A 22,386-nucleotide genomic window follows, 5' to 3' on the forward strand; every position below is an offset into this window, starting at 1 on the left:
TATTTTAGTGCTTAACAGAGTCCTGAAGTCCTTTGTACATGTGCTTTGCAGACTTTTATCTAGGACACACTCAGTTTTCTTTCTCATTTTCTTAAAATTCTAGTTAATGTTGACTTTTTGGCACTTCATTCTGGCATGGAAAGAAGAGTTTACACCACCACAGTTTAACAATCAAAAATACCAGAGTCTTTAGTTCCCTTGTAACAGGAAGATAACAGAGCTGTTCACAGGGATGCACACATCAGTGGAATTTCGTCATCCATGCTGCACAAGTCAAACTAATTGGGACATACTTTCTTTCCAACAACTAAGCCATCATGCGCACACTCACTGATTGATAATCTAGTCCACTAGCATCCCAATAGTATTAGGTGCTCCCTTTCACCTCATGGCTAGACATCGTTCTCATGGCTAGATATGTGCCACGCAAATATACTGCCACTCCAGGCACCCAGAATACAGTACTACTTCTGGGATGTGAATTCCTGGAACTTCTCTGTGAAAGACTAAGACTTTCACACTAAAACAGTTTTGTCAGAACCACAATTTAATGACTTCAAAATGTTCAAGATAATTAAAACAACAATAAATACAGTGTACTGCTGTTTTAAATAAGGAGATTCAAAGAAACTCCTCATCAATCCTTACCGTCACCCAACACAACATTAACTTAATACAATTTGCTAGAGCTACACTTTTCTCAAAGGCTTTATTTTCATTAAGATGCATATGCATCTTTTCAGAAGACATTAAAAAAATGTCCAGAGAAATTAAATATGTAACGTGTTTATGGATATATTGGGGGTTTGTTTTCTCTTTACACAGTATGACTCAACTGGAAAAATGTGAGAAGTTGGTCCAAAAAAAAAAAAACCAAAAAAAAAAAAACAAACAGCAGAAATAAAACTTTTCTTCAGCCTTCTTGTTTGACTTTTGAAGAAACAACACAGACTTGTGCAATATCATCATATTCGTACGTTCTCTTCAGAAATGTGTCGGTAAGTCTTAAGCCAGAAACACTCTAGAAAGGAAAAAAAATTGTAAGACCCATTACTAGAATTACGACACTCATAAAACTGGTATTTTATAGCACATCTATGCCATCAACTTACTTGTAATCCTTGCACTGAGGACAGTAATGTAAGCGCAAGACGGAGAGAGGAACTTGGATGCAATTTTCCAAGTTGTCTTCCAGAAACTCCACACCAGTGGATGGAAGTAGTATTGCACATTTCTAAAACCAGATCCATTGTCCTTTCACTGCTAGAGGAAATTGAAAAATGAAAATAAATCTGTGGGCTTTTTTTTAACCATTCAAGAATTGCAGATATTTATCAGCTAGATAATTATTTGGGTTGTTAATGAAACACTTAAAATTAATCTACATAATTATAAGAAGTCAAATAAGATTTACTGGGATGTGCACTAATTTATTTACACACAGCCTTGGCTAGTGTGAGTGGTCGGTCATGGATTTAGTTAAACTGAATAATAGTGTTTGCCTTTCCAGTGAACTTCAAGACAAAAAATGTGCAGTTCCTGCAGACCAGGTATGTGCTTTATTTCCTGGCTTCACATTTTATTTAGAATTACTTTACAGAAGTGTTGCAGGAGACAATAAAGGCCTACCGTAGATCAGAGTGTAAATACAAACTAAGTCAAAACATGGATAAAAACCTACAAAAGACCACTTAAGACAATGTTTACGAGACATTCTAGGGGTGGTACAGAACTAACAGTAAAATCAGACTGGCTATAAATGATAATTTTTTCAGAATAAGTATCTGTAGTTGAAGCAAAACAAATTAGCACTAGTTCTGTGAAAGAACTAAGAAGACTTCTGCTTTAAGTAAGCAACTTAACTGTGAAATCTTACATGATACTGCAACCAATTGTGCAAATTACACTCCTGATTTCTGTCAGTCTACTCATTAAAATACTATTAGCACATAACAATGGAAGATTTGTTTATTCATTTAAATCACTGTAATCCGAAAGACATTTAAAGCAATGAACCAGCAAATTGGTGGTGTTCAAAATCAAACTCCACGTCTGAAGTGTTTCAGAAGAAACGCCCTGAAAAATGTAATATCCACAACTCAAGAAACAGAACAAGAATCCCATGACATCATTACCTGCAATTGGTTATTTTACACGTAATATCAAAAGGCTCTTCCAAATTTACGGTGTCTGGTATTGTCTCCAGAGAAAGCCTTACATCACCATAACCAGGAGCCTGGGGAAGTACAAGAATACACACTGCTCAAACACTGGCTCATAAAGTTGGAGTTTTTACTATTCAAGTTTTCATTTATTACAACAGGCTTAGAATAACAGAATGTGAAGAGGATTGTCTTTTCTCACTCAATCAACATACCATCCACTGTGATCACTTTTCTGATAAGATTTAATAATTCTCTAGTCAGGATGACCTGCATCAAGTATAATGAATTTATTTACAGGGAACAATATGCACTTGGTTGTTAAGTTTTTTGGCTAGTTCACTCTCTCAGAATTCAAATACTCATATACTGTTCCTGATCAATGTTTGTTTCTAAGACCTCCCTATAAGATAGTCATCAGAAATGCTATGGGTAATACTGTTTCCCTGCATTAGTCCTTCCTTATTTTTCATCTTTAGAAAAAAACATTGTTCCTAAGAAGTAAGATAGTGCATTCTCTTGTTATTTTAGTCACCCAAACCTCTGCCAAAATAATCAGTTGCCACCAGTTAGAATGGTGCACGAATACTTTCATGCTATCAAATTCTGTAAAAAGCCAAACACATCTCATCTGATTTACTAACAAACCCACAATATACACCCAAGTTATTACAAACTCGGGCTAATTGTAAATCTAAAGCTTCTTCTGTTCAATCTCCACAAAAGATCAAGTGACAGAAGAAAAATAAAGGAAAAGTTTATTCTGCCTGTCAAGTTGTAGTCATGACATGCATTCAAATTCTGCTCATAAAATGATACTGTGCTAAAAGCTACATCTACAGCTTGACTAAAAGGTATTCCCAGTGCAGCCCAGAAAGTAAGCCGTGATTTGACAGCTTGTGGACAGATTTTAGTTATATATGGCTCATTACAGACTGATGACGGATGACATTTTAAAATGCGTATTAAATTGGGCATTGAGTGAGCAGTGTGAAGACAGAGAATTTCAGATCAGTAGACCAACGGAGCTTTGGAAACCTGCAAGAAACATAGTACGTGAATTACAAGACTAATCCAAAACCAAACCAAGTTATTCTAAGAGGGAAGATCCAAAAAGTTGCTTCAGAAATGCATTCCTGACTGTGATCAAAGTAATGACAGAAAGAAACAGTAAGGGCAAAATTTTGGTCTTGTGAAAGAAACAATGGCTTACTAAGTAGATTAGGAGAAAAATGATCAAAGCTGAGTGGAATCTAGACATGAAATAATCAGATAACACAAGATAAAACAATGAGAATAATCACAACCAGAAAAAACAGCCTGAATCAAATCTGTAAATCTGAACCATAAATAGTATTACATACACTACACAAAGATTATTACTCATTGAAGCTAATATGTCTGTATGAATTAGGGAGAAGAATTCCTTTTGTATGCTGTTGACGCAGGCATTTTTTCAGTGCTTTTCAGCTTCCTGCCAAACAGCAACCAAGAAGTTCACTTTATTATGATATACTTTGCTATACACTACTTGATTGCAGCAGTGTACAAGCCATTGTTACACCGTTCAGTGTAGTGAAAAAAAAAAAAAGACTATGTGCCAGAAAACAGCCAAGAGAATGAGATCAAAAAATAGACCTTTCATGCACGTGACCAAAATGAAAACGTCTGTTTAATTTTTCTGCACTTTGTAGACCAACCATATGATCAATATTTATATAAAATAACTTTCCCATATATATATATGAATTCAGACTGAGATCCAGAAAGTAAGAAGCTGGAATTTTCTTTCAAGTTACTGTTCAACTATTCACTGAGTTGCCTTAAAATTAAGTTAAACTGATGCTTAAAGACTTACCATTCTTTGGAGCTGGCTAGTTTGCAGCCTTCCTCGTTCACCTAGATTTGTTTTCCACACGATATCTAATTTACCAATCACCGTTACACCTTTTATTACTCCAGCCTTCTCTGCAAATTCCTGCTTTGGTTTCAGGCAGTATAAATACTGACGAGTGTCCATAGGTTGTAAATAAGTTCTTGAGCCAAAAGTTGACTCACTAGAACAAAAAACATTACACCTTCATTTAAACAGTTATTTTACAGTCCACTCAGGAATTTAAGGAACGCTTTGTTTTGCCTCTCCCACCTCCTCATTCTTTAATCTTCTCTTTACCACCCTTGCCAGCTTTCATAGAATTTTCTTCATTGCTAAGATGCCAGATGGCAATGGTCATCAAGTGGAATTGGATCCATGAGTGCAGAAGTATATTGCAGCCATGGTATTCACTAAGACTCAATATGCGAGAAATCAATTCACACTAAGTCATTCTAAATATATAAACTCTTATTTGACTCCCTTCCCAGAAATTCCAAGCTCTCTCAGTTTTACAAGCTCATGATTCAAGATCAAGAGAAGAAACACGACACTGGATAAAAACACTGTATTAACAGCACTCCAGTTCTCTGCAGCTAAATGCTTTGACAGACACGGAGAAGACAGAACTTTAAATTCAGCTCCCACTACAGAGCATTCAAAGAACACCTCTTCCAAAAAAAATCCAATCAACTCCACATTGCAAGTGGACAAATCTGACATACACCCTACAAGATTTTGTGTCCATAGTAATTTTACTGAACACAGCAGACAATTCTGGTATTTGGTGTTTATTTTAATATGACAAACATCTATGTTACAAGCTGGAATTCCACTGATTGACCTTGTCTGCTGGTTGGACAAATTTTAACTAATTTTAACTGAAAAAGGATATGCATCTACCAGAAAAAACAATGATAGAATGGTCCTGTATCTATGCACAGGATAGATCAGATAGATCAGAATGGTATGTGGACTAAATTTTATGAAAGATATACTGAAAAAGTAGTATGTTTTCAATGCATCCATGTTATTATCTGAGGGATAAAAGAGACATTTGTTTGCTTGGTATAATTTAAAATTATTAAAATTAATTTCTATAAAAAGAAAACTTTTATAGTTAGATACATAATTTGCTTTTTTAATTATGCAAATAGATGCAATCCTATAGCTACAAGCAACTCAGTGATTATAATGCTTACAACTCATGAAGTCATAATACAACGTTTCCTCAGTCTGAACATACCTTTCCCCTGATGAGTCAACAGTGTTCAGTTCTGCAACATTGTACATAATGGATGGCTCTAAAGAAACCTTTTCCATGAACATTGGAGAGGTAGTGATATTCTGAATCTGAGCTTCCAAAAAAACTTCATCTGTCTGAGGGAAAAAAAAAAAAAAAAAAGCAAGATCACAAAAATGCAACTGCTACTGTTAAGTAGAATAAATAGTCCCATTGTTAAAAACAAAACAAAACAAAAAAAAAACAAGTCGTGTGTGTTTAGTTCATGCCTGCAAATCAAAGTAATTAATGCAAGAAAAACCTTAGTCCCAGTTACCATTAATAGGAGCAAAAGTGTTAGTGAACAGATATCTTGCCGAACAATGGATGTGGGATAATTTCTGTATGTTCCAACTACTGCTTATTTTTAACACTTCAGATTGCCACTTCCCAAGATATTCATCAACTCAGTAACAACTGAAGTTCTAATCCAAATTATTAAAAAAAAAAAGAAACAAGGAATTGCAATGCACACTAATACCATGCCATGCCAGATTACTACTGCTGTATAAACACAATTACAGGAAGTATGCATGTTTTGCTTGAACTGAAGTGTAACAGCTCAGGTACATGCTCTGAGATTTTTGTTCTGCAACATTTATGTGTCAACTAAAAAGTAAAACAGCTTCCCCTTTCACTCAGCTTCATCATGCCAATGGTCATTAGTATTATATACATCCAGCAATTTGGTGGATACTCAACTTTTAAAAGGTCCTATGGGATCTATCTGTGCTCGAGTGAAGCTAATGCCTCAAGATGTTCTAGTACAGAATGAAAGGTACAGACTCTTATCCTGAATATACTGGGAAAAAATCCTGAGTATACTGGGAAAAAAAATATGAAACTGGAGTGTTTTTTGACTCTGCTTCTCTAGAACTGCAGGCCATTTAAGTCACCTTCAAGCTCAAAAACATGATGGCAGAACAACCACTGAAGGCCAGGCTATCGAAGATATCAGCTCCTGGAGAAGTGCCAATTACAAAAAAAAAAAAAAAAAAAAAGTGTGCTGGAAGGGGGAATACCAAATCTGCATTTACAAGACAGTTACCAGTAAGCTGTGTAACAAGCTTAGACAGTACGATAAATCTAAAATATATATTTTATGGAGAAATGGGGGGAAAAAAAAGCTTATATTTTCAATCAGTGTAAATAAGCTAGAGAAGTCCTATTTGTAAGTTACAGAATATATCTGAACTATATTATTTTCAAAAGAATCTCTGTTAGAAGGAGAAATACAGACTGGTACTGGAACTATTCATTGTGCCTCACAAACATGTTATGCCCGTATCAGAAAAATAGAGGAATGGAAACAGCAAGCTTAACAGGCTATAGACAGACCTTGAACTTCCAGGAGCTGGAAATACACCCAAATTAAACATGGCTCTAGGCATTCATTACTGTTGCTTACCACCTGACTGTTGCTTAAATTGACACTGTTTATATCCCATAAATCCATTGCTCAAAATCTCCATTAACCCAAGCTTTAGTTGGTCTAACGCAGCAACCATAGGCAGAAATTTTGAAAAAGCTCGTTTGAAAGGGAAAAGAAAAAACAAGCAGCATAATGAAAAAGCAAGTTAGCTTTATGTTATTCTGAGATGTAATTGTTTAAATATCAGCTGAAAAAACACCTTAAAGTAGTTCACCAGAACACAGCCTGCTTTAGTACAATGCACACCTTGAAGTGAAATCAGACAGCAGAAGTACCATACTAACTCATCAACTCTTACATGCAGTTAAAGTTGGAAAGCAAGGTTCCAGCACAGGAAAGAAAGAATATCCAGCTGCTGCTCTCTCCTCAAACCCACTGTCTCCACTAACTGGATGGGAAACGTTCAGTCACAGCTTACACAAGCAGTGCTGTAGTTAAAACTACACTTCTGTGGTTCCAAACTATTGTTTTAAAGGTGATTAACTCTTTTCCAGTTAAAAAGAAAACTTCTATCTTGTCAAATTTTTGTGATGTGTCCTACAGAATAGTGCACATGAGAATTTGAAATTAACAACTTTCAGTTTCAACAATGGGTATTAAAGAAAGAGCTAACCATTGAAATGATTAGCTGCACATATGCAGGACAGATGGCAAAACATCAGTTTATGATATGCAGAACAAACATTGCTTTTCCATTATGTTTTTAAAGTGTCAACAACAAGCACAGAGACAGACAGACAATTAAAAAAGCATACAGATTTATAAAAAAAATAAAAATTACCACAGAACTGAGGTCACTCTAATGGGAAAATAAAAAAGAACACATTAGAGAAATCAGGGTTAAATGTTAAAGAAAAAGGAGGCTAACTTTCAAACAAAATGCATTTCTGCATTTTTTTTGCACCATCTAAACACAAGAGCATTAGTAAGACAGAAATGTAAATTAAAATGGATGCAAACAAAGATGACAAGTACATTTCTATTAAGTGGTAGCTAGTATTGTTACATGGTTTACTAGCTTTGCTTCAGATTTTACTAACTGCTGCAGAACCAATACAAAACAGAGCCTAAGGCATACAAGCCACACAAGGCATGGTAGAATGAATTAATTACAAAAAAATAAAGCAGTTTCAGAGCAGGTTTAAAATATGTCTTTAATTTAAATCCATGCAATGGGTTGAATATGAAATGGAAAAACAGTCCTTGTCACGTCACAGATAATTTGAAGTATACATATACTTAATGTCTCAAAAATAAAAATCAGGTTTTAATATGTTCTAGGAAAGACACAATATTACAGCTTGCAACAAAATTTCGCATCATTTAAATGAGGAAAAAACATCTTTTTTGTGGGGGGATAATCTTCATTTAAAAGAAAAACAACCTCTATTGAAAACTTTATTTTCTTGAGTGTCTGGATGTTTGCCTTCCTATGAATGTTTGCAGGGGCAGAACCTTTTCCAGATCCTTTCCAAGGCACAAAAATGTCAGTGACAGACTTCCCAAAGACTGCGTCAGGTAATTCAGTCACAGGATTGCAGCAGGCTAGGATGACAGGACATGCATTTTATGCATGAATTTCAGTGACCACCATGATTTGGGTGTTACCGCAACATGAGCAACATGCAGGAAGATTAAGTTCAGTGTTATCCCTCGTCTTAGAGTGATGAAATAAAACTAGAAATTGTAATTCATAATTATAGTGATAAATTTTACAAATTGATTGCATCTCATCTTTAACATTAATAGTTTAACAGGTTACTTAACTTTTAAAGGCCTCTAGTTAATCAACAACCGACACATCTTTCTCTAACCCCCGAGGAGAAGTCCTTCTTAAAATTCAGAACGTAGTCAATGGTGCTTCTGATAGCAATACATTACCACATGCAACATTTTCCCAATTTCTTACTTCTTTCTTATTTTATTTATCTATCTTTTGCTGTTACATCACATAGCAGAACTTCATGTCCTTTCAGAAGTGAAATTACAATCAGTTTGCTAGGTAAATGAAAATCCTTCGGTTAATATTATTCACAATGTTTGATAAAAAAAGGAGGTTTTATTCAATCATATGAATACTAAATTAGTGAAGTTGTACAAATATGCAGTCAGAAAGAACAAAAGGCAACAAAGCAGTCTTTTCAAACCTTTGTGGATTAAAGAAGAAGCAAAAAAAAAAAAAAAAAAGGAAAGAAACCCATACCAGCTCACCAAAATGAAACAAAAAAATACAAAAACCACAAACAAACAACTAACAGCCCAGACACTTCAACTTCTCAAAATTTTAGATTTTTAATGAGGAATTGGTGGCTAGCTGAGGGATGGTGGTATTTTATTCAATTCTTTATCGATGCCACTCAGAAAAAGAAAAAAAATAAATAAATCAGGAAAAGAGTAGCCATGACATGCCAGAAGTCATCCTGAAATTAAGAATTCGTTTCAGCACAGAACAAAATTTACATATAGAGAGACAATAAGGTTGCAGACATCTGTCCCTCTTTAACCTACCATGTATTCTGTACCTGAAACACGAGCCAAGTAGAAAATGAAGATTTATCTTATGTAATTCTGAAGATATTTCCCGTTTCTGGAATCTATGCGATATCTATGAAGCACTCAGTTAGTAGTACACACTCATATTCTGATCCTCTCAGGTATCTCTCACAGTCAACCTAACTACTGAAGCCTACATGCAGCCAGGTATTTTTAAGAAAATATTCCCCTTTTTCCTTTGTACTATGATATTTAAATTCTTTCACCTGAACTCTCTCTGTAAACAAATCACAAATGCTATATTAAATGGCTTATAATCTACATGCTTTTCAGATACAACCAAGAAAATCCTCGGGGAATCTCCTGTCCAACACAAAACATGTCTGATGTTTGCACCTAAGATCCTCATCTGTAGACCAAAAATTATGATGCCATTTTCCTGTTTTCTCTGTTCGTTTTATCAGAAATGTGAGATTATGGCTATGCAGTTGCAAAACATACAGGATGAACCCCATATGTGAATACGATTAAGATGAATAATAAAGACAACAGATTTTGAGACACTGCTTTTCTACTGAAAATCTGCAGCATGTATTCGCTCCATTAAGAACAAACTGGACAGCAAAATGTTTTCTATTAACACAAATTATTGTCAGATCATCACATTTGCCTTTTCTCTTCCACTTACTCTTTACTACAAAGAATTTTCTGCAATTTCACTCTCATTTAAGCTACTTCAACTGAAGTATTTAAGATTACTAATAAAAATATTAACCAAATGACTGTCAGGGTAACAGTTAACCATGTTTCAGAGGTTATGGCATAAGTTAATACTCACAGTGGAAGCTCTTTGCAAGTATCAGTCTGAATTTTATACAAACAATACAGAATATGATGGACTTGCTCATTATCAGTTATCAACTACTTCTAATGGGATACAGGAGAAGCTGACATTGTGCAAAAGATCTATACAATGCATATCTATAGTGAAAGTCTACAACTGAAAAGAATGACGTATGTAATTTGCAGGCATTTCCACATGCACTTATCAGTGCTACCTTCGATTAGACTTCTAACAGTAAACAGTCAAAAAGAGATACTTAAGTATGTCCAAGTAAATATTTACAGTCATTAGGTTTTGAAGTGCTGTGCGTAAGTGATGCAAACCTGAAAATTAAATTACCTAAAGGAAGGGATATATATTGGAGAAAAGATTATTTTTCCCACTGTGGGAAACTATCATCTGTCAAACTAGAAATACAATCTGTAAATGCAAATATTTGAGTTCATGTGATAGCAGAAAATAGGAAAATTTTTCAGTTACATCAAATTCTTGACATGCTAGCTTTACGTATGCCATTTCTTTCCCTTTCACCATGAATATGTGTTTTTAATTTACACAATATAAATCCCTCAGCAAGAAAATGGTGATTAATAAGCTCTCTGAATTTAATCTAAATACCTAATATTAAGTAATAAACAGTAAACCAAAACAAACTGAAATACAAATAGCTCACATTTACCTCCGCATTGTAGAATTTGGTTTTCACATCTAGTGGTTTGAGCACCTGAGTGAAATGGAAGAAAGACGGGTTGACAATTGGTTTCTCATACATCTTTAGCAAAAACTGTTTGTAAGTGCAAAATTTTCACCAATGTGTTTTTCTTGGGATTTTTTTATATTTTTTACCTTAAGCAGAACAGGTACATAAAGGAACACAACACAATCAGCTAAAAATTCAAAATCTGCTATATGCTAGCCACTAGTTATTACTGTCCTGACTGCTTCCCTACTGCCTGAGTAGACTTCTCATACTGGCAACAAAAACTTCTGCAATGTCCTCTTATGAAATCAGACAAACATGATGTAGCGAGCAGATTTTGTCTTTAAAATAACATCACATCTGCCTTGTATGTTGAAGCAGTCTCCACTTGCTTTCAAGAGGGAACAAGAATCATCTAACAGGCCCTTGAGCATTTTGCACTGAACAAAAGGTGCCGAGGACTTCTCTAAAAATAAATGAAAGAAACATGCATGTGATTTTCTTAATGAATCATTACTAGCCTTGACTTCCTTCTTGAAAACACAACTGTTAACATTATTACGAATTGGAAAAAAAAATAGACACCACCCATTTTAAATCTCATAATTCTACAGAAAAAAAATGATGACATAAAAGGAGATAATAAAGTGATAGTTTTTAAGTGTTGTGTATAAAGCCAGTATCTTCAACTCAAAGCAGTTAATACTTACAAAATGAAAATACATTGATGATATTGAAAGAAATAACCTATCATATTTGTAAGGAAACAAGTTTCAATTGTCTTGCTGAGAACATTTATTCTCCTACACGTAGGGAAGGCCCACAGACACTAATAGCAGACTGATATTTTGTCTGTACCACATGGCTATTTAAGCCTTCTAAAGAACGAAATAATTTTGTCTGCAGTGATCAGACTGAATACAGGCTAAAAGAGTGAAATGAGATCATGTGCAAATTGGAGAAGACATAGGTCTAAATGATATTCCATGGGTCTTGCTCACGTATTGTCAGAACCTCTATAAGAATATCCAAAAACTTATTAAGTAAAAAACGTCACTCAATCATCCTTTGTTATAATTCCTCACGCAATTATCCAAGTCTCGGTATATTCCACAATAAATCAACACCCATTAAATACACAGTTAAAATATACCTTCCAGCCAGAACCAGCCCAGATGATAGTAACTTCCTGCTTCATCAGTTATTCTAATCAAGTTTTGATAACTGTGTGGTCGAATAAAGACTTTCAACTCTTACCAACTCTTTATCTTTCTTCTTACGATATTAGTAAAATATAACACATCAGAATTCTTAGTTTCCTTCAAAAAAAACCCACTCTGTTCCATTTAAAAAAGTTTAAAAGCACTAAAAGAAAAATCAGATTTTTACAATTCAAACTCACAATTTTGATCCATCAAAGTCAGACTGAACAAGACTTCATCTGTTTTAAAAAAAATCATAAAACTGGCTGCTATGAACACATTTAAAATCGACTTTACCAATCAACAAAGAAAAATAAGAATATCTATTACTTCTGAAATCTTTACCTGCATAGTAATTATAAACCATTGGTTCATGCAGTTTGAAGTGATAGCTTCTACCAGTTCGATTTCAAGTGTCAAATACATAACAGCATGTAAAAATACTTTTAAAGTATGAACTGTTATAACATTAGTTTTCCTGATTTACCCGCTTACTACAAATAAGGGTAGAATGCTTTGTATTATACCTGAAATTTGAAGAACTTTCTGAAGTACATCTTCTCTCCTGTTTGTGTAGTGTAACTTACTGCACAAACTAAGCTAGAAGAAAAAAAAACAACAAACATTAAATTCTGTACAATATCAACGAAGGCACAGAGTACCGGGCATGTGCTGGTAGATGATTCTATGATTCTATGTGCTGCAGTTTCACAGTTTACTGTAGCTCTGCAGTACTAAAATTAAATCAACAGAAGCAGATAAAAAACACCAAGTCTGAAGATTTAAAACCTTACATGTGTGTTCCTATTTCCTTCACTTCATGATGAATCACATCATCTATACAGCAGTCAGGCTTAAGTTCTGCCACTGCAGCAGTAGAAGCTGAAAGGTTCAAGCGCTGAGAACTTGTCTGAAGATCAGCCTAGGAACAGAAAAACAAAGCATCAGGTAACACCACAGCTGCTTAAGACAAGATAAACAGCTTCGGATGAGAAGCATCTGAGGGTTTTGTATCCTGCACATTTTTACATATAAAATACAACTGTGCTTATTGTAAGATAAGTTGCTTCTATGTATTTTAGAAATGGTCTTTGACAAATCTCTCCGTTCTCGAGGAATTCTCTGTTCAACAAGAAATGCAAAACACAGTGTACTAGGAAAGAACTCATTTGAAATACAAGCAAAACAAGTTAATATATGCTCTAAATAGACTTGCTTTGATTATCTGAATGAAAGTGCAAATAAAAGAATACAATTTTTTTGGCTTTGAAAGTTTTGCTACTAATTCTCCAGAGAAGCCTTACACTTTTTAATACAAGCCCTTTAAAAAAAAAAAATTAAAATATTTCTTATCGTCCCTTCTATTTTCATTTATTTTTGTTTCCTGTTGCAAGGGATATTTTCTGGATCAGAAAAAGGTTACAAATAGTCTGCATATAAAAGATGCAAAATGTGCTGATATTACAGTGAGAAAACAACCAAGATATTTTGTTTTCAGTAAGTCCAGTGTATAGATTTTTTACACGTACCTTCACCAGTATGTCCTTGACAACTTGATTACTATCATTATGCACACTAATGTAACTGGAAAACGTTTCTCCCAGAAATATATTTCTGTGTTATAAAAAAATATATAAAGATGTTTAGCAACAACAAAAAAAAAAACAACAATTCACAAAATCCTATTTTAATATATTTATTTTAAGTTGTTAAGCAGCCTTGCCAGCTTAAATTACTAGCTTCAGTTCTTAAAATGCAAGAAAGCAGTACCTTGTGAAAAGTCCTAGGAGGGACTCACAGAAGTTGTACTAAATCCCATGTGGAGTATACTAACCAACACAGTACTTAAACTATGCAGCAACAGTCAACAAGCTCACTGGGGGAAATCCATTTGCTGCCCTTACTTTTTGCACTTTACTAGAGTCCAGAAGCAAACGGAATTATTTATGAGGTTCAAATTTACGAATAGCTAAGGAGGCTGCCAAATCAAACCTTAGAATGTGTTGACAATTTCACACCCATTCTTCTAAATTTAATCTTCCTAAGAGCGAATTTCAAAAGAAAAACAAGAAAAACAAAAATTTTACAAGATAAAAACACAAAGACAACATTACACACAAAATAGTACACAGTACTATTACACACAGAAATCATTGCAATAAAATCTATAAGTTGTGTTTTATAGCAGCATTTTATATCAGAACTTCACCCAAATTTTTTCAATCAGGCTACAGACAACATCAGGCAGTACAAGTTTGTATGTTACATCACATTCAAAACGAAATCACAGAATGGTTTTTAAATGATGGAATATTTTATTGTATAAAAATGACAGGCAACAAGAAAAGCAAGTAATAAACACATCCTACAATTGAGACACTGCATGTCATAACAATTCAGTCTTACCCAAAATTCTGAGGCAAAGTCAGCATTCCTCCCAGCATCAAAGCTTCTGCTCCTTTTACAGTAGAAGGATCATCTTTCATGAGCTGGTTAAATAGATTACCTGTAGAATGTCAAATTGCATACATCTTAGTATTAGCCAAGTCAAAGGCTTTGTCTGCATTTAAGATAGGACACGTCTTAATTTTATGTAATTTTTAAGGACGATCTCAAATAATAACTAAACTTAAAGGGAAAATCTATCTAAATAAAGCATGCTACACAACACAATTGATCAGCCCCATTTACCTTCTCCCCTGACTGCCTTGCATTTCTACGCAGGTCTCTTTTCTTGGATCTTTCCCTTTTTCTTATACTTCCAAGTTTCAAATACTATTGAGGGACAATCCAGGAATTTGAAAAACATGACTCTCCATACACCACATATAACACATTCCAAAACCTGTGATTCTTGCAAAGTAAGTTTCCACAGAACATTAATGTGTCAATTATAATTAATGGGTCATTTCTTCCAGACGAAGATATTAACAACAAACTTTTGTTTTCTACAATTACATGTTTTTCTCTGTTAGAAATGCTTACACTATTAAAATAATTGCATGCTCCCTTCCTCACAATAACAACTATAGAGATGGTATCTTAATTGCTCAGACTTAAAGTTCATATGTTTGCAACAAAATCACTAAGTTTTCAAGGCTGCAGGTAAAGAGTTATATAGTGTATTAGCTATAGGAAAATGACAAACAAAATATAGTGGCATTTCAGATTGCTTTCTATGGAAGGTCAGAAGAATTCTTTTGACATCTAAGTCTTAGATGCACTGTTTAAACTGAACAATACATGCACAATAATCAGTTAGTAGGTAAAACATACCTGGCAAATCTCTTTCTTCACAAGTCACTGGGATATTAGTGAATAAGGTAGGTTTTGTTAACCTCATCACTGCAAAAGCAGAAAATAAACTGTAGGTCAATGAAATAAGTTTGTCTGTTTCAAGCACAATTTTGTCTTGCACTCCCTCCATAAAAAAAGAGCAACAAGCAAACAAACAACAATGCTACCAAATCTCAGCTCAAATGATGTCAAGATCTTTGTAGTTCATCTGATCATTCTCAATAGAATAAATTCCTTGCTACTCTAATCCAAGCATAAAGGTGGTGGTGCAATTGGTCCCTCTTCCCTTATTTATTTGGTCAGTAATTTCTACCATTTTTTTCTTAAATTCTAATCTGTCTTATCTGTTAAAGTGTTGCACTACGCATTTTGTGGACATGAGGAACACACCAGTTTCATTCTGGATAACCAATTAAGTCTGCTTACATGTTTGTTCTGTGATTCTAGATACCACAGAAATGAATGAAATGACTAATCTGGTTCTTGTCAGCTATAGACACCAGGACAGAACACAATTCACATCCTGATCTCCACAACATACATATGGTATTGATATAATTAAGGAGCATAGATAACTAAGAGAACTCGGTTTTTTTGTTGTTTTTTTTTTCCCTCTTGTAGTCACAAACCTGAAAATCAAAACAGCAAAAGTAACAAAAATTCTCAAGAATCCACTCATAAAATCTCTTTTATCAATACCAATGAAATAAAAATAAAAAAATCAAGATCTTCCTATTCAAACAAACAAACAAAAAAAAACCCCTACTTCAAGAAGGTTTATTTTCAATGGCTTTTTCTCCTACAAAAATAGAGAGCTGAGATTGTTGAGAGTTGAGTTCTCCTCTCCTGGCGAGGAGAAGGTTCTAAGAAGACCTGATTGCAGCCTTCTATTACCTATAGAGAGGGATACCATTAGGGAATGCAGTGATAAATGGTGCAATAGTTACAAACTAAAAGAGAACAGATTCAGATTATGTATTCTGAATAAATTCTTTAATCAGGGGGCAGCGAGGCCTCAGCACAGACTGCTTATCACTGAAGGTGTTCAGTGTAGGCTAAATGGGTTCCTGGGCAGCCTGATCTGCTGGGACGTTTCTCTCTTCAAGCCAGGGGGACTGGAACTAGGTGATATTTAAGATTCTTTCCAATCCAAACCATTCTGTGATTCTCTAACCTTACTTCAACTCAGAATACACAAGGTCACACAATTTCCATTTGCATTACATATTTAAGATTCTTGAAATTAAAAATTTCCACCCTACCAGCATAAATCAATGCATCTTGCATATTGCTATACATGAATGCATCCACACAGAACTCAAGTTTCACATTTGCAATCTCAAATGTTCATTCAAATATGAAAAATGCTACATTTCCTTTCTCTTCTGAACTTATGAAGCATAAAACCACATTACTTTGTAAAGAATTCTTTATAAAGAATTAACGCATTTCTCTTGAATACAAGATGTTAAACAACAATCTTGCACTTAAACATGTACTGCAATTGAACCTTTATTGTACTTCTTATATGCTGTCTCAGCATTCACTATTTTCAATTGTATAAAAATATTCAACTGCTTTCATATAGTAGTGGACTGTGCTGGTTCAAAATAACTATTGCTACCATACAGCAAACCTATACAAGCTAGTATTCACACAAACACATCTTAGTTTTCAAATTTAAAACAACAACTTTAATAATTCTCTTTTGTGTGTGTGCGTGCATGTAAAGGTTAAAACTTAAAATAAATATAAAAAATATAAAATACCTCTGAAGTCTTGAGGTAAACAAAAAGTCTCAAAACACACAAAACATAAACAGAGAAGTGGATTCAACACAGGAATTGAAAAAGGTACATGTGCATATGAACAAATCACTTCAAGATAGTTCAAAATATAATTTTTTATTTCACTTCTACATTGGTCCTACCCAAAGCAAATAATTCTATAGGAAAACTAACTGCTGCATTCGTTTACTACTGTTTAGTTCTCCAGCTGTAGTGATCCCAAGTAGCATGGTGCATATCACTGGCCATAAACCAGCTAAGACAAAGCAGCAGAAACCTGACAACTACAACTGAATAGTGGCACTGATCTCTGCTCCAGTTTCAGAAGACTGTAGAATATTGAGTCGAAGGGATCTACAAGTGTCACAGTGTCCAACTCCTGGCTCCACACAGGAGCATCCAAAATACAAACCCTGTCTGAGAGCATTGTCCAGATGGTCCTTGAGCAGGACTGGGGCTGTGATCACTGTTCTCAGGACCCTGTTCTAAGCGCCCACTGCTCTCTGGTGTGGACCCTACCCCCAGCTGCCCTCCCCTGGCACAGCTCCATGCCGTTCCCTCGGGCCCTGTCGCTGTCACACAGAGCAGAGCTCAGCGCTGCCCTCCGCTCCCTGGGAGAGCTGCAGCCGCCATCAGGCCTCCCCTCAGCTGCTCTGCACTAAGCACACCCAGGGACCACAGACACTCCTCACACACCTTGTCCTCCAGACACTTTACCACCTTCACAGCCCTCCATGGACACTCTCTAATAGCTGTAAGTCCTCCTGCTATAGCCGGGCAAAAACTACACCCAGTGCTGGAGGTGAAGCCACAAAATGCAGAGCAGAGGGGACAGCCCCTCCCTTACCTGCTGGCAGTGCATGGCCTGGTGCACCCTAGGGCATGGCTGGTGCTTTTGGTTGCCATGGCACAGTGCTGCCTCATGGTTTAACTTGCCATCAGAAAGAACTCCTCTGCAGCCTCTCATCTCCCAGTCCGATGCAGGGAAACCGAGCAGGTTTCCCTGCTCCAGGCACAAAGTATGGCACTTACTCATTAAGACTCAGGCACTTGGTCACCATTGCCCAATGCTCCCATTTGTCAAGATCTCTCTGCAAAGCCTTTCTACCATCAAGGAATGTTTAGTTAGTTCTGTCCTAAGAATAGTAATAGCATATAGCAGGGTTGTAGTAGACAGTTACCTAAATGTATTCAAATCTACAATAAGCTTATATAATTTGAACTGGCTGCTTACAATGGAATAGTCACAGCTCAAGTTTAAAACAAAGGTAACAGCAATAAAAATAAAAATATACACCACAGATTGAAATAAAAATGCACCAATTAAAATACGTAGATTACTGTATTTAATAGGACTACTAAAATAACATTAGGAAGTATCCTGTCCTTGTAGAATTGCACATTATCTCTTGCTTTCCTTCTCAGATTCTAGATACAAATATAACATTTAATAAAACATTCTGCATTTTACTCCATTGTATCTCTAAAACTCCTGACAGCACAAAGTAATTCATTACTATTATCTATAAGATCAGAGAAGTAATTTCATTTATCTAAGTTGGTTTCATATGCTTTATAACAGCATCAGCTAATTACTTCAGTTTGCGTTTCATATTAGTTTTGCTAAGTGGTAATATTAAATCTCACACACACATCAGATTACAACACAGAACATTCAGCCCTCAGTTGAAGCTTAAAAATTCATGTCAGCGTTCCAAGTTGAGGGATATCCTTAAACTACAAAGAGGCATGCATTGTCTACAATACAGTATTATTATTTAAACATTATCACATCAAGAAAAACAAGCAAAATTCCAAAGGGAATTTTTTGGAAAAATTAAGTGTGGAAGTTCCGTGGTTTTTTTTCTTTAGGCTAAGGATGAGGAAAAAAAAAACAAAAACCTTATTAAATCAAACAAATGTACTAATCTTAATTGCAGCGGGCACTCATGCTTTTCACAACAGAACAAACTTATACACATTACTAGAGCCTGAAAACTGCAGCAAAGTAACCAAGTCACTTCTCCTCACTAACTCATCAGCTTTGTACTCTGCATTCTCTGAGCTCCTTAAAAACTCAACTACCTAAAAAACTACTTCAGACAACAATATTGTTATGAAACTGTCTTACAATCATAAACTAAATATAACTCCAAATTTATGTACAAGCAAATTCATTTTATCAGTAAGGCTTAGCTTTTCCCTAAGAATATTTCTAACATATTCGCAGTATAGTATATCACAGAAAATCCATATCTGTCCCAAAGATCTTTGGATAGTAGCATTGCAAGATGGCAATTCATTGTGCTTGATAAGTCTATTCAATTTTATCCAGATGTCCTCCAAGTTCTGGTCATTACAATTAGACTGTTCAATTGTCCACTTTGCTCTATAAAATGCATGCAGTTTAAGTCTTTCCAAATTGTATTGCAGTTCTTGAGACAGAGGAAGAATCTTTTCTTTAAGCTTAGGGCTACAGAGGGAGACACTCCAAGACCTTTTCAATTTCTGTTTTTCATTAGGTGCTGTTTCTCCTTGATTCTCCAAGTTAATTTGCCTCTGGCCATTTTGTGTGTGGATTAAAGTCTGCCCATGATTCACATTAGACTGAAATTCAAGGAGACTTTTTGTGCAGTCATAATTAGGAGATCCTACAATACATTCTGAAGGTGTAGAAAGTTGTTTCAATTCTTCTGCTTCTTCAGAAGAAATAACAGGTGGTTGCTTTTTTGGTTTGAGCGGAAGTCTGTACAAATCATTTGGAAACCAGGGTGTGAATCTTGGTAACTGACGAATGGGAAATTCCTTCACTGCAGCTTCTGCAAATTTCTGCAATTCTGTCAGATCTCTCTGATGTGGTCGATAATGTAAGACCACTTCCATGCTTGTGCAGTAGGAATCCAGTTAATGACAAGAACAGTCTCTTGATCAGGATTCATAAGTCTAGACTGAAACATCTTATTTACAAGAATTTCCTTGCCCCATGCTGCAAAGATCAGTGGGAAACAGGACCTAAGGCAGAAGTATTATGAAGAAAAAAATAAGACTACCAAATTAGGAAAAACATTACTAGGATATTTTGTAAAAAAGTAAAACGTGGTAAAAACAAGCCAGATATGCGTACATTAACTTTTCTACTTTACTCAAGCTAACTACAGCAACTGTGTTCCATCACCACCAGCATAACTTCAATACTCTGAACGTTACCCACGAAAACACAGTTTAAGGAGTACTGTCCCTGCTCTAGAATATTCTTTTTACTGGAACCTTCTTCTTCTTGCCATCCTCCTGTCAGCCTAGTTACATTTCTGTGGTGAATATTAAAGACAACTCAGAAGTCCTCAAATTCCAAATCTTACATGTTAAGGCAAGCATGATACTTTCTTTCCAAAGACTCTGTAAATGTATGATTTATGAACATGTGTATTATCAAAACTGGAAGTAATTTAAAACATTATTATCTCTAATAAGACACATCACTACTGCTGTATTTCATCAAATTTGCCAATCAAGTGTTTGTTTATTTTTAAAAGTATTTTCCCCCCAAATTTCAACAAACTAAGCCAAGGCATGTGAATTAACTACAAAATATACCATGCATTGCAGAAGCCATTCCTGAAATAGTACTGATAGATGTAGCAGTTCTTAAAGTTGACAATAAAAGGGAAGTGACTAAACAGACTAAGATCTGCACTTTTTCCCAGATTATACCATGTTCACAGATGTTCAATTCTTGTCATCATAGCTTCCAAGGAATACATGAAACCATTCTCTCAGAATATCTAACTTTGGACATAAAAGTCCTTAGAGATTTTATACACTAAAAATATTTATGTTTGCTCTTTCATTTAATGACCAAATTAAATGCAAAGAAAAACAAACAAACAAACAAACAAAAAAACAGCCTACAAATATGACTATAGGACACCAAAACATGCACACTCATTCCAGCTTCTCCTCTCTGCCTATGAAGTTTGCAATCATTTCAGGTCCTCTATCAGACAACAGGAATATACAGTGATATTAGAGTCAATAAAATTTCAAATTGCTTAATTATGTTATTGTCAACATTTTGCATAAAGTAGGGAAAATGCAAAGATATTCAGATGTCCTTCTTTCTTCTGTTTGCAAAACATGCAACCTTGACAACTGTATCAAATTCAATAGAAGCCCAAAGATTGCACTGATATCTCACAAAAGCAGACTAATATGCCATACAACTTGTTCCTTTGTGTAAATTCCTAACAAAATGTTCTGGTAATGGTAGCTGACAATATTTCACGCTCTTACTTCCTAACTTAGATGCTGTCTGTGCCCATACAAGAAAAAGTGGCTGCTGATCTCTAATATAATCAATCAGTTTTACTATGAAATGCTGAAAAGCCTCTCAAAAAACACTGTGAGGCCATTAAACAAACAGAAGATGGAGTCTATCATCTGTGCACCTGCACTGCTTTATCTATCTGAGCCATCTCACTCATAATACATATGCAATTGAAGCTTTAACTGTTCCCTACTGCAACTTAAAAGCAACGCTTATTTTCCAGGCAAGCACTGTTCAAGAGAAAGAAGATGGTATTACTTGTGTTGACTGCAACAAAGGGGCAGCTAGATCCAGGTTTTTCAGTGCATCACTTCCTCACCTGACTGTACCCAAGTGCCCGTTGGCTCGACCAGCTTCTTTGCAAAAATCTACTAATTAATTTCATTGCTATCAGCTCTAGTTCTGTGAGCTCATGAGAACCATCGATTATTTTCTCAATACCCACATTTCCTGAATTAAGAATGCAAGAACGCAAATCCACTGAGGGCAAAAGCCAACAAAAGAAGACAAAAAACAACAACAACAACAAAATAACAATTATGAGGGATTTAGAAAAAAATATTACTGCAATTAAATAAAACAAAAAAGAAGTCGGAACTGCTGAAGCCCTTCTGCACACCGCAAATACAGCGGGGAGCCCCAAGTGCCCCGCCAGGCCCGGCGCGCTCCGCCCCGCCCGCTGCTCGCGGGCCCCGTCCTTCCTCAGCCCTCCGTCTCGGACCGGGCGCGGGAGTCGCGCCAGGCCCGGCCCGGTGGGTGATGGCAGGTCCCCGCTGAGGCCCCGGCGCGGTGCCCGTACCTTTCAGGGCCAGCAGGTGCTCCTGCTTGGGCTGGTTCACGTCCATGGTGCAGCCGCGAGGCCCGAGCGCCGCAACCACGGCAAAAGCGCACGAACACGGCGCGGGCGGGGCAGCTAGCGCTGAACCCGGAAGCAGCTGCTCCAGATACGCTCCGAGCGGCACCTCAACAGCGCGAGAAACTACATCTCCC

At 35.8% G+C, this 22,386-nt stretch overlaps 2 protein-coding genes across 5 annotated transcripts; both read right to left on the minus strand.

Annotated features, from left to right (window-relative positions):
- Nucleotides 1-881: 881 nt before the first annotated feature.
- On the minus strand, nt 882-22,279 carry TRAPPC13 (trafficking protein particle complex subunit 13). 4 transcript variants are annotated; one of them, XM_065739816.1, is made up of 13 exons: nt 22,196-22,279; nt 15,265-15,333; nt 14,395-14,494; nt 13,518-13,602; nt 12,783-12,910; nt 12,516-12,588; nt 10,766-10,810; nt 7,531-7,548; nt 5,282-5,415; nt 4,021-4,219; nt 2,136-2,236; nt 1,113-1,260; nt 882-1,021 (listed from the first exon to the last, which is right to left on the minus strand). In XM_065739816.1, exons 1-13 carry the CDS (start codon nt 22,239-22,241, stop codon nt 914-916), a joined length of 1,254 nt encoding a protein of 417 aa, XP_065595888.1. In that variant the 5' UTR covers nt 22,242-22,279; the 3' UTR covers nt 882-913. The 4 variants fall into 4 exon arrangements, with proteins under 4 accessions (XP_065595888.1, XP_065595887.1, XP_065595891.1 ...); XM_065739815.1 differs by having other exon boundaries at nt 1,113-1,263; XM_065739819.1 differs by lacking the exon at nt 7,531-7,548.
- On the minus strand, nt 19,004-22,283 carry SHLD3 (shieldin complex subunit 3). Its single transcript, XM_065739835.1, has 2 exons — nt 22,196-22,283; nt 19,004-20,084 (listed from the first exon to the last, which is right to left on the minus strand). The coding sequence occupies exon 2, from the start codon at nt 19,953-19,955 to the stop codon at nt 19,206-19,208; it is 750 nt and encodes a 249-aa protein (XP_065595907.1). The 5' UTR covers nt 19,956-20,084; nt 22,196-22,283; the 3' UTR covers nt 19,004-19,205.
- Between the last annotated feature and the right edge of the window lie 103 nt (nt 22,284-22,386).

Source organism: Cyrtonyx montezumae, unplaced genomic scaffold (genome assembly GCF_038088225.1).
Source record: "Cyrtonyx montezumae isolate F1298 unplaced genomic scaffold, pur_monq_1.0 scaffold_25, whole genome shotgun sequence".
Classification (NCBI taxonomy): domain Eukaryota; kingdom Metazoa; phylum Chordata; class Aves; order Galliformes; family Odontophoridae; genus Cyrtonyx; species Cyrtonyx montezumae.

Excerpts from the sequence above, each read along its gene's own strand:
- SHLD3 (XM_065739835.1), bottom strand. The coding sequence starts at position 19,955 with ATGGAAGTGGTCTTACATTATCGACCACATCAGAGAGATCTGACAGAA.
- TRAPPC13 (XM_065739815.1), bottom strand. The coding sequence starts at position 22,241 with ATGGACGTGAACCAGCCCAAGCAGGAGCACCTGCTGGCCCTGAAAG. Across the intron at positions 15,334-22,195 it reads GCACCTGCTGGCCCTGAAAG|TGATGAGGTTAACAAAACCT; the intron begins GTACGGGCACCG and ends CTGCTTTTGCAG. Across the intron at positions 12,911-13,517 it reads TCAAGGACATACTGGTGAAG|GCTGATCTTCAGACAAGTTC; the intron begins GTACGTGTAAAA and ends TTCTGTTCCTAG.